This window comes from Rana temporaria, chromosome 5 (assembly GCF_905171775.1).
Source record: "Rana temporaria chromosome 5, aRanTem1.1, whole genome shotgun sequence".
Taxonomy (NCBI): domain Eukaryota; kingdom Metazoa; phylum Chordata; class Amphibia; order Anura; family Ranidae; genus Rana; species Rana temporaria.
This window is the reverse complement of record NC_053493.1, coordinates 155,330,301-155,343,183: the sequence shown is the minus strand read 5'-3', so window position 1 is coordinate 155,343,183 and position 12,883 is coordinate 155,330,301. Positions and strand designations below refer to the sequence as shown.

Genomic DNA, 12,883 nt, shown 5'->3' with positions numbered 1-12,883 from the left:
AACACCTGTTCCAAAGCGCAAACTTCGGGAACTATGATGACCCCACTTTCCACAAATCAGATATGGAAACACCAAGGAAAAGTGAATTCAGTATAACTTTTAGTGAGGCAGATGTCCAAGTTGAAACACCACTTGATTACCCTCAGAAAATTGTGAAAGAGAAAAAATGTATTGTGTTTGAAAGCATGTTAGACCAGCTCTTGATGCACATGAAATGTCCTGACAAAACATGCTCTTCGGAAATAGTAAGCCTGGAAAAAAAAACAATTGGCACAATGATGGTTGTGTATTCAAACTGTGAGTTGGACCATCATTTGAAATTGTGGCAAAGCCAACCAAAAATAAAAAAGTATGCAGCGGGCAATGTACTACTGGCAGGTGCTATATGCCCAACCGGAGGTACTTTTGCAAAAATTAAAGAAATTTTTAAATTAGCGGGAATTTATATTTTTGGAAAATCTAGTTTCCATCAGTATCAAAAGAAATTAATTTTCCCATCGATAGACCATAATTGGCAAATAAATCACACCAAGATTGTCAATGAATTTAAAGGTAAACCTCTTTTCCTGGTTGGTGACGGGCAGTGCGACAGCCCTGGATTCAGTGCTAAATACTCCACATACACCTTTATGGAGTTAATTTAAAAAAAAATTGTGAACTTTGAATTGGTGCAGGTCTCCCAAACTACATCCTCTGTCGCAATGGAAAAATTTGGCTTCATCAAAACATTGGACAGGATAAGGGAACAAAATTTGAATGTAAAAATTGTAGGAACCAACAGGCACACAGGCATTAGGAAATTATTAACGACCCCCAAAGTATAAAAAAAAATGTCACCAATTTGATGTTTGGCACTATGCCAAAAACTTAAAAAGAAAATTGATTCAGATCTCAAAAAAAAAACGTTTATCGTTCAATTTTGCCGTGGATTGGACGCATACTCAATCATTTTTACTGGTGTAGCAGAACATCCAAATGAAGCGAGAAGAAATTTAAACGAAAGTGGGATGTTCTGTTGCACCATTTAACAAATGAGCATGTGTGGAAAGTGTTGGAGACAAGAAACATACTTGCAAACGCTCGAAATGTTCTCTAACAACAACGATTCCCTGGATTGTAAAAAACAGCCCTGCATTCGATGCACTGTCCGCAATTCTTTTTGATGCACAAATCTTGAAGGACATAAAAAATGTAACACTGTTTTGTCAGACAGGTGTACTGGAAACTTACCACAGCATGATTTTGAAGTACAGACTAAAAAGACTGCACTTTACATATGACTCAATGGAGGCTAGAACCAAACTTGCAGCATTGCATCACAACCACAATGTTGTGCGATTGCGTGCTGAAAAAGCAGTGGAAGACGCCAGTGGCTCAAAAATTACTGTTCCTAGAGCAAATTTGGAATTTCCACGTGGCAGGAAAATGTTGGGCGACACTGTTTTGATTGCTGATGGCAGTTTGCATACTACCTGGAAACCGAAAAATGTGGACATGCCAGCAAACATTGCCACGGAGGAAAGGCCTGATACTAGTGAAGCCTTAAAAACACGTTTTCCACTAGTGGCACATTATTATATTTTTATTTAAAAAAATCTGTATTCGTATTTTATTATGATGTACTATAATTTTTTGAGTTTATTATATTATCTATTAAAATTAAAATGTTTATTTTTTCAAAGTTGAAATACCTATATATAATGTTTTGTTGTGAGATTTCGTTGTAATTTTTTTTTTTTTTAATAATTATTATTTTTTAAATAATTATTATTAACAAAAACAAGCAATAATTATAACAAAGGAAATCATATTTATTTAAAAAAAGAAAGCCATTTCTGATGCATCGTAATCATTGCTGTACAAAAAACCTACATAGCAAGCATCAGGGTCAGGAAACACTTGCCGCACAGCATTAACTGCACAAGACGGTATAACCTTTCTGTTTCCCTTCCCTAAAATGCCATATATCCAGCCAATAAATGTCCGATATGCCATTTTTCTCAATCTCCTAAAAAATAGAAAAAAATGAAATTAGCGAAATTTCATTAATAAAAATGATAAATGATGTGCAATTCTTACATGTTCAGGATTAACTATCAAAGTGAGGAAGGTATCGGCTTCCGTAATACAACACATTCCCTCCGGTATGCATTGAGATACCTCATGTATCTCTCGGCAGCAACATGACTCGACTTGCGTTGGCATAGTTATGCATCTTTCGCATAAGCACCATATAATATTTCCGATTCTATCGGTTTCCTCCCATTTCTGATTGCTCTATGGAGGAAACTTTGGTGTTTACAGCTACAGAAGGATCGCATGGAAACGGTTCATCATCCTCCGAATCTGGATATCTTGCAAATAATTGTTGTAAAAGTATTTCAATAGAAAAAAAAAAGGGGGATTTAGGAAAACACAACAGATGATATAGGCCCAGATACACAAAGAAATTACGCCGGCGTATCTATTGATACGCCGCGTAATTTCTAAGATGCCCAGTCGTATATTTGTTTTGTATCCAAAAAAACAAGATACGACTGAATGTGGGCTCGATCCGACTGTAGTATGTCTTAGTACACCGTCGGATCTTAGGTGCATATTTACGCTGGCCGCTAGGTGGCTCTTCCGTCGATTTCGGCGTTGAGTATGCAAATTAGCTAGATACGCCAATCCACAAACGTACGCACACCCGGGGCTTTTTTTTACGTCGTTTACGTAAGGCTTTTTTCGGCGTAACTTTACCCCTGCTCTATGAGGCGTACGCAATGTTAAGTATGGACGTCGGTGCCAGCGTCAAATTTTCAGTCGTGTACGTCGTTTGCGTAAAACATTCGCGAATAGGACTTTGCGTAGAATTACATTCACGTCGAAAGCATTGGCTTGTTGCGGGTTAATTTGGAGCATGCGCACTGGGATACCCCCACGGACAAAGTATGCGACGTTCCAAAAAAACGTCAATTACGTGGGGTCAATAGGAATTACCATAAAACACGCCCCCATCTCATCCATTTGAATTGCGTGCCCTTACGCCGACACAGTTACACTACGCCGCCGTAAATTACGACGCAAATTCTTTGTGGATTCCTGAAAATACTCTGTAAGTTACGGCGGAGTAGTTTATCTGAGATACGCTACGCCGGATGTAGAGATGCGCCAAGGTACGTGGATCTGGCCCATTATGTCTATTGGAATATATAGATATTGAGAAATGAATTTAGAAATCAATACATTTAATTCAAAGACAGTGATTAAAAAGAAATATGGAAAAGAGAGATCTTAAACTGCATATATTACAAAAAAACATATCTAAAAAAAATAAACGTACGCTTTCATCGTATGTTGTTGAATTACTAGAACTTGAAGATGCTCCCTCAGTCAATGACATCGTCAGTTCTGAATTATCCTAAAATATAAAATTAGAGAAATTACGGTAATCAAAAATATAACTGATAATCTTTATATTTTAATAAATTTTCAATTTTAGATTTCACTTACCATCGCAGAGAGAGAGAGAGAGAGAGAGAGAGAGAGAGAGAGAGAATATATATACACACACACCAACACTCATGTTTGTTTTAAATATATATATTAGTGCTGTCAAGCGATTAAAATTTCTAATCGTGATTAATCGCATTAATGTCATAGTTAACTCACGATTAATCGCAATTAATCAAATTGAAAAGTGAATCGGCTTGCTTTTTGCAAATGTTTTTTTATTGAAAACAAAATTGGCATATAATGTAGTGTTCAAAACTAACATTCACACTTGGAGCAAATAAGCTCTCACACAATGGGGGTTATTTACGAAAGGCAAATCCACTTTGCACTACAAGTGCACTTGGAAGTGCAGTCGCTGTAAATCTGAGGGGTAGATGTGAAATGAGGGGAAGCTCTGCTGATTTTATCCTCCAATCGTGTGCAAGCTAAAATGCTGTTTTTTATTTTCCTTGCATGATCCCCCTTTCTAAGGGATCAAAACAGGGCGATACAAAATCAAATTACAAAGTGCACATGTAAGGTAAACTAGGACTCGGCCTATAGTGCAATTAAACCATGGCTTAATACTTTCTTTTTCTCAAGTTTGCTTTGAACATAGCAGTCAGGCTACTGCTCTTTATTCAACAGAGGCTCATCAACTCAGCCTCTTATTTCAGAAAGTATGAACAGTAACGGTAACCAATAAAATGTAAGCATACTACTTCTTTGCTTTGAGCCAGTTACTCAAACACACAAGCCTGTTGACATTTTCAGACAACAGGGAAGCTCGCTTCTTTTGTACAACATGCCCAGACAGTGAAAACAACCTTTCAGAAGGTACTGATGTGGCTGGTGTTGCTAAGTACTTGCGTGCAAGGCGGGCCATTTCACTGTGTGCCCCTTCATGTGTGGACCACCATTCCTGGGGACAGTCATCCATGCCAGTAAGAGGCTCTGACTTGTAGCGCTTCAGACATTGGTCAATACTGTCCTCCTCTTCATCAGACGAAGACTCGTTTGTAAGCATAAGTATTGGTTTCTTCGTAGGAGGCTCAGGCGTGACTTTGTTATCCGGCTGTGCAGGCCTCTCCCTTACCATCTCCTGGAGCAAAGCGCGGATCGTACCCCACACCTCAGCCCTGTCAGGTTTGCTCAGACACTTGAGATCCTTAAACCTTGAAATGAAATGAAATGCAACTTTAATACAAGTACAGGTGCAGGTATAACAAAATTGCGACAATACCCCTATCTCATTGCTATCTGACCTTGGGTCAAGTGCTGTCGCAACTCTCAGCCACGTGATGTTGGTCTTCTCCTTGCGACCCTCCATGTCTGCTGCGAAGGTTCCCTTGAACTTGATCGTGTAAGCTGGGTCATCCTCAGTAACCTCCATCACTCGTGACAGATGACACAACGCTGGCAGCACCACTGAGCAAGACACAAACTTCTCTCCTCCCAGGAGTTCAGAAACATACCTGCAATAATATAGAGATTCACTTTTGTGGGGAACTAGTTGGGCCTACTGTAATTCTCTCACTCACTCACCACACTCACACACTCTCTAATCTTTCACACATGCATAGCCTACCTGCACGCACATATAGTATACACACACCCAATCATTAATGTTACTGTTCTGACACAGACCTGCTTTGATTTAACAAACAGATATACAAACGACACGGATACACAATAAATTACCTGCAGTGCTCCAGCACAGCCTCGAGCTTCTTCAGTTTCTCCAGCTCAGTAACTGTTGGCATGGCGATGTTGGTTGCGTGCAGGGCCAGTGCATCTTTCAGTGGTTCAGCATTCCGCTGAACACGCTTGATCATTTCCAGGGTACTATTCCATCTGGTTGACACTTCCTGTGCGAGTGACTCTTCTTATTATGTGTCACTTGTTGTTGCTCGAGCTCCGCTTGGTTTGCAGGGCTGTGCTTAAAATGTCCCACGACCTTTCTGCATTTTGCCAATGCGCTGTCAAACGGGCTGTTGGTTAGAGAAACCGTGACGGCTCGGTGCACACTGTGTGCGATGCACGGCACGTGCACAAAGGGGAGCTGCCTGGCCGCTGCAATCATGTTGCGTGCACTATCCGTGGTCAGTGAGACAACTTTTTGTTCAATGTCCCACTCTCTAGCTACTTGCATAAAGTGCTCTGTAACAGCATCAGCGAAGTGCCTCTCTTCTGTCTTTAGAACAGTCAAAGCATGAGATTGAAGTTTCCACTGTGGATCAAAGTAATGCGCTGTGACCCCGAGGTAGTTGTGATTACTTACGGACGTCCAGTAATCACCAGTGAGCGCGACTGCTTTTGTATTCTCCAACGCCTGCTGTACCTTAGCTTTCTCCGTTTCGTACAATTTCTGTACGTGGCTTGTAATGGTGGCTCTCGAAGGCAATTCGTAGGTCAAGTCGTTGGATGCGATGCGAATGATATCAGCTAGACCCTCGTCCTCCACAACATTAACAGGCCTACATGCAGTAGCCACCCATTTAGCTATGGCTGCAGTAAGTTTGTTCTTAGTTGTGGTATCCATGTGCTTCTGTCTGAAAACATCCATTGTCGCCTGGCTTTGACCAGGGAGCGGAGAATTCCCATCAGCTGTGTGCTTGGCCATCAAGTGGTATTTCAGACTGGACGTGCTGCGATGATAGCTCAGTTCACAACCACAAAACCCAAAGATCACTTTGGTCTTGTCAATGGAACCATTTGGCAACTTTTTAAAAGTAAACTTTCCATTCAGAATCTTATTGGAATCCATTTCGGCAACCTCGCGTTTCCGGTCTAGCTAGATCCGGTGTGTGGTGTTGTAGTTCTGAAAAAAACAATAAAGTTTGTTTGGCCAAAAAGGTTCACCCTTTAAAACATTATAAGTTTGATCTATGTTCGTTTTATGAGGTATTGGTCTATATGGTCTACCTTTTAGCTTCCTCCATACACCCAAAGGGATCAAAACCTGAGTTTTAGGGACTGTCCCTCTATTGGGTTTGTTATGTGTATCTGTTAAATAACCATCTTCCCCCATATTGCTCTGTAGATTAGGCAAAGTAGAGTGAGATACGTTGGTGCTTGTAGGGACCATAGGCCCACCAAGTCATTGAGAGAAAGTGAAATGTTGGGCAACTTGACTAGAGTCACCATTTTGCATCAGTGTGAATGTATTCGGAGACCCTTGTGATTGGGTCATAGCTTTGCCCAAACTCTTGTTACAGTAATTTCTTTGAAAAACACAAGGGGTGTTGCCATGTTAAAGGCACCTGCAAATGTAGATCTTGCTCTATGTGTAAATGTACCTACACAGAGAGACAGGTTAGCTAGTCCATCAGGAAAGTGTTGTTTTCATCACAGTTTGCTAATTGTAGCACAGAACAGGTTATCTACAATTTTTTTTGTGTGATTGCAGAGGATTTTACATCTGGTAGGTGAAATGCCCTTTTAGAGTAAGGATATAATATTCTGGATATGTCATCTGGGAATCTGAGTAAATGAGAATAAGTACAGTGTAACAGAAAACCTTCTCCGTTTCTTCAAGCCTGCCCACACCTAATTAACTCAGAGGAAATATCTTCAGGCTGTGTAGCTCTGCACCTGGCTAGCCAAAGTGGATTCTTTGTAAGTATTTTTTTTGTGTCAGCACGTACCTCTTAATCACGATTTTCACCTGACGGCGATCCCGCGGGAGTGGGCGTTCCCAAGCACTGCCTGTGATTGACAGGCTTCCGAACGGCGCATACTGCGCGTCACAGGTTGCCGGAAAAACCCGAACGTCGGTGCGGCTTTATACGGCGCATGCGCACCGACGTTCGGGTTTTTCCGGCAACCTGTAACGCGCAGTATGCGCCGTTCGGAAGCCTGTCAATCACAGGCAGTGTCGGTAGGATGGCGCGACTTTGTGTAATCTAAAAATAATGATTTAATTTGAAACTTCTTAATCGCGCGATAAAGTTATTGACGGCGTTAAAAAATGGTCTGCGTTAACGCCGTCAATAACGCGTTTAATTGACAGCACTAATATATATATATAAGAGATCTATATCTCTCTCTAAATATATATATTTATATGAGCGCATCGAGGCCTTCGGGTAATGACTGCGCTCCCAATAAGCATTTTAAAAAATAAATAAATATAGAGAGAGAGATCTATAGCTATATAAAGATATATATATATAATCTCTCTCTCTCTCTCTCTCTCTCTCTCTATATATATATATATATATATATATATATATATATATATATATTCTATTGATATATATCTCTATATACATATATATATATATATATATATATATACTGTATATATTATCTCTCTCTCATATATATATATACGAGAGAGATATTACACACACGTAGTGTATCTCTCGCGGCGTAAGGGTGCGGAATTCAAATGGCTGTGATGGGGGCGTGTTTTATGTTAATACGTCGTGACCCGACGTAAACAACGTTGTTTTTTTTAACTGCGCATGCGCCGTGCCTGGGGGTATCCCAGTGCGCATGCTCGAAATTAAACCGGAACCAGCCAATGCTTACGACGGTGACGTCATTCGACGCAAATTCCTATTCGCGAACGACTTACGCAAACGACATTAAAAATTGTACGCGGGAACGACGGCCATACTTAACATTGAGTAGGCCTCAGAACAGCAGCTTTAACTATACGCCGGAAAAAGCCGAACGCAAACGACGTAAAAACATGCGCTGGTCCGACGTGCGTTTGTGGATCGGCGTAACTAGCTAATTTGCATACTCAATGCGGATTTCTACGGGAACGCCACCTAGCGGCCGCCGAAAAATTGCAGCTTAGATCCGACGGCGTACGAAGACGTACGCCTGTCGGATCTAGTTTTGAGGATTCAAAACAAAGATACGACGCGGGAATTTTGAAATTACGCCGGCGTATTAATAGATACGCCGGCGTAATTTCTTTGTGGATATGCCCCATATATCTATAGATATATATTTATATAGATATATATATATAGATATATGAGAGATATGTTGTATATATAGATATATATTTATACACACACACGAGAGAGAGATATTACATAGATAGATAGATAGATAATCTCTCTCTCGTGTGTGTGTGTATATATATATATATATCTATATCTATAGATAGATATATGTATTTAAATATATATCTATAGATAAATATATATATATATCTATAGATATATATATATATATATAATGGCCCAGATTCACGTAGCCCAGCGCATCATTAGGCGGGCGTAGCGCAACGCAGATACACTACACCGTCGAAACTTAGAGAGGCAAGCAGCCTATTCAGCAAGCAAATGCGCGCTGCGATGCGCCATCGTAACGTAATTTAGACGGCGTAAACCGACGCAATTCAAAGTGGGAAGGAGGTGGGCGTGATCCATTTAAATGAAGCGTGACCCCATGCAAATTAAGGTCCAAACAAACGGCGCATGCGCCGTCACGTGATCGCATGCCCCGCGTCCCACTGCGCATGCGCCCCAATTCGCCTATCGTATTCCCCCACGATAACCCAGCCCACCGTTTCCGCCCAGGGCATAAATCCGCCCAGACATGCGCCAGTCAAGTGCAAAAGTACACCTGCTGGTTTTGGTCGTTTGGTGTGGCTACTTTTGCTTTCTTCTTATCCAAAAAGATGTCTGAGGCTGCGTCTAAGCATAGGAGGGATAAAAACTTTAGTATTGAGGAGAAGGCGGTCATTATTGATGCCATGCGAAAATATAATAAGTTCCTCCACGGCAAGGAAAGTGGCTCGATCAGCAAGGTCCGTAAGGATCAAATCTTGGCACAGATTGCAGCGGAGGTGAGTGCCCTTGGCTATGCCAACCGGACCCCAGACAAGATCGCCAAGAAGATCAACGACCTGCGGCGTCTTGTGAAGGAGAAGGTGGCCAAGATCAAGAAACACAGTAGGGGCACCGGAGGTGGACCAGCCCTGAAGATAAGACTGACACCTGATGAGGAGGTCATTGCCAGGTGCCTGGAGAAGGAGCAGGTGGAGGGCCTGGAGGGCTTCGAGTCAGTTGATCAGCCCTTGAGGACAGGTGAGTGTGTTTTATCTTTTATCTGGTGTCTAGCATGTGGGGGGGGGGGGAGTGAATATGTGACAAGTGTGTGGGTCCACCAACATGTGAATATTTTGTGTCATCCACAGATGTGCAGGATGAAGCAGGCCCATCCTCGGCTGCTGGCCAACCAACCCCATCCCAGGATACCAGTGTCCACACCTCTCCATTAGAGGAAGTGGAGGAGGAGCACGGGCACCTGGATGATGGCATATATCTGGGGGATGAGACCACCGTCGCTGGACCCTCCCATACCTCCACCTCCATAGGGGATACCCCCCCAAGGGACTCAAACTTCATTGTAACCCCCCCAAGGCCCTCAAATGTGGGATGCCCCCCAAGGGCCTCCACCCTTTTGGGAAGCCCCCTAAGGGCCTCCGACCTTTTGGGAAGGCCATCCTCCCTAAGGGAAGTGCCCTCAGTGGCCTCCCCATACATTCGTCCCCAAGCCTCACCTGCACCCAGGAAGGCCACTAGGAAGACGAGGGGTGATCCTGACGCCTTAGAAGCCACTTTGGCTATGGACCTGGCCAGACAGACCCACCATGTGGGTTCTGTGGCATGTGATATGCGCCGGGTGGCAGCCAGCCTGGCCTCCATGCAGCAGACCCAGGCTGCTTTCACTGCCACCATGACCGAAAATGTGCAGGAGGTCAGTGCCAACAGCACTGCGTTGGTGACCTGCATTAGGGACCTGGATGACACAAATTCAGGCCTTGTGGCAGAGGTCAGGAGCCTGGGAGTGGCCATACAGGCCAATACAGCAGCCATTGAGGCGGTGGGGAATGAGACCACTGCGGTCCTCGCCCGCATAGCCCTGGCTTTAGAGGGTGTCCAGGCAGCCAGGGAGAGACCGGGGGATGTTCCTCCTCCCAATGACCCACCCCCCCCACCCGCGGCTGCCCCCAGGCAACAGAGGGCACGGAGCCTTGGCACTAGGCGTAGTCCACGTCGGGCCAGATGAGTGCCAGTTCGAATATTTTCTTTTTATACTCGTTATGATTTTTGGTTATTAACTGATACTCATGATATGAGTGATCGTATGTTATTATGATACTCGATTGGAGTTGTATTTATTTTATTATTATTCGTGATATTTTTATTTGAAAATATTTTCAGAGAAAGATACAGCAACATAATTGGAGCCTTGACGTGGCGTTGCTGCTCCCAAGTACCGCACGGTGTACTTCGGTCTAATCCAATTTATTGTGGTTTGGGGGAGGGGGGGTGTGTTAGGGACCACAGTGGGGTGCATGCGTGCATTCTCAGGTGACAGGTTTCATGTGCGTGTTGCACGTGAAAATAAGCCTACCACTAGGCATCTCCTGACTGCTCTTCCCTCAGCAGACGGGGGACCCTCGGTTGGGGGGGGGAATGTCTGGTTCGGGGGTCAGGTCATGACGGAGTTCAACCTGCAGGCCCCTTCTCATGGCGAAATTGTGCAGAATGCAACATGCACCAATAATCTGGCACACAAAGTCTGGGGCATACAACAGTGTACCCCCAGACCTATCTAGGCATCGGAACCGTGACTTCAGGAGGCCAAACGTGCGCTCCACCACTCCCCGGGTACGTATATGAGCCTCGTTGTAGCTTCTTTCTCCTGGTGTTTGTGGGTTCCGGAATGGGGTCATCAGGTGGGGTCCCAGGGCATATCCAGAGTCACCTGGAAGGGAAAAGACAGGAGGAGGTTAGTCATGCATGTGCCCCTCGTGATGTCTGCATCATGGGGGGGGCAGTCATGCCTGACACCCATGTCACTCACCAACCAGCCAGCTGTCCCCATACACGTTCTGTTCAAATTGTCCTGGGATGTCGCTTTGCCGGTAGATAAAGCTGTCATGGGTGGCCCCAGGGTGTTTAGCACAGACGTGCCATATGAGGCCTTGAGCATCGGTTATTACTTGTACATTAATTGAATGCCAATTCTTCCTGTTACGGTACATATGCTCAGCGTCACGGGGGGGCTGGAGTGCCACATGAGAACAATCAATGGCCCCCACAGTGCGTGGAAATCTGGCTATTTTATAGAAATCGGTTCTTGCCTTTGCCTGCTGGACCTCCTGGGTGGGTCTCACAATGTGGTGGGACATCCGTCTCAGGATAGCGGGTACAACTTGGTGCACGCACCTACTCATTGTGGATTGGGACAACCCAGCCAAATTTCCACTGGTTCTTTGAAATGATCCACTGGCTAAAAAATGCAGGGTTGCCATGACCTTGAGCAGTGGCGGCACTGCTTGTGATCGATGTGTTGGGCTGGTGAGGTCATCCTGCAGGGATCGTACTATTTCCATGATGGCTTCAGTGTCAAATCTCAACAAGCGAAACACCTCCGATTCAACCATGCCAAAGAGGTCCATGCGATCTCGGGGTACCCTCTCCTGTGCCCTCCTCCTCCTCCTGCGTGCTTGTAGACGCCGTAGTACTATGACCACGGCTGCCCCTGACATGTTGGCACACAGATGTGTTGTCCTGCAAGTGTTGTTGCTCAGCTCCTCTGTCACGCTGCTGCTGTTGCTGCTCTCCAGCTGACCTGTGCAAGTCCGTTGCAAAGTTACCCCTGCTTTTATGAAGGGTAACTTTAGATCGGGCGAGCAGCTTACGCGCACCGCGCGTAGCCTACGACGGACAATCGTACGCATGTGAATCGGCATTTCTCCCTCATTTGCATAATTGAATAGGAAATCAATGGGAACGAAGAATACGCCTAGCCTAAATATGCGCCTAAGTTTCGCCGGCGGAGGACAGTTGCGTTGGACGGGTGAAGACTAAGTTAGCGTGTATGTGCTTCTGTGGGTACCGCGCATCGATACGACGGCGCACATCTACACTTACGCCGCGTATCTCGAGATACACCGTCGTATCTCTTTGTGAATCTGGCCCAATATATATATATATATATCAAGTATCTAGTAAATCAACATCAAGTAAAAAATAGAAAATCAGTCAGAGCAAAAAATAACTCAAACTCCTCAAAGCAGCTGAATACTTAGGATCAATATAACACACTCCTAATTGACACTGTCTGACACCCCTTGTCCCAGCCCTGAATATAGCCCAGAATTTTGGAAATCAAAATTGCAACTAAATAATGTAAAAGACAATTGTTAGTTCCCAATAATGGATAGGAGATATGAAATCTGTCATTTATGAAATGAGAAAGAACGTAAAAAATCTATCTCAGTGCCAGTTCACATATGCGCGCTCTGCGATATCGCATGTGATTTGCATCGCACTGCAGTGTAAATCACATGCGATGTTGATGTGATGCGATTTCAGCCAGACAGATTGTATGACTGCTATTGCATCGCATTCGGACCAAACTCGCA

The 12,883-nt window shown here is 43.9% G+C and overlaps 1 protein-coding gene across 1 annotated transcript; it reads right to left on the bottom strand.

Annotated features, from left to right (window-relative positions):
- Positions 1–1,912: 1,912 nt before the first annotated feature.
- On the bottom strand, positions 1,913–5,350 carry LOC120941140. Its single transcript, XM_040354416.1, has 5 exons — positions 5,179–5,350; positions 4,743–4,952; positions 4,232–4,652; positions 3,326–3,403; positions 1,913–2,008 (listed from the first exon to the last, which is right to left on the bottom strand). The coding sequence occupies exons 1-5, from the start codon at positions 5,310–5,312 to the stop codon at positions 1,913–1,915; spliced, it is 939 nt and encodes a 312-aa protein (XP_040210350.1). The 5' UTR covers positions 5,313–5,350.
- Positions 5,351–12,883: the final 7,533 nt, after the last annotated feature.

What these genes read in the sequence shown, in the direction of transcription:
- LOC120941140 (XM_040354416.1), bottom strand. Translation starts at nt 5,312, where the DNA reads ATGATCAAGCGTGTTCAGCGGAATGCTGAACCACTGAAAGATGCACTG. An exon ending in CTGAAAATGTCAACAGGCTT is followed by an intron (nt 3,404 to 4,231) that starts GTGTGTTTGAGT and finishes TTTATATTTTAG; the next exon opens with GATAATTCAGAACTGACGAT. An exon ending in CAACAACATACGATGAAAGC is followed by an intron (nt 2,009 to 3,325) that starts GTACGTTTATTT and finishes TCTATTTTTTAG; the next exon opens with GAGATTGAGAAAAATGGCAT.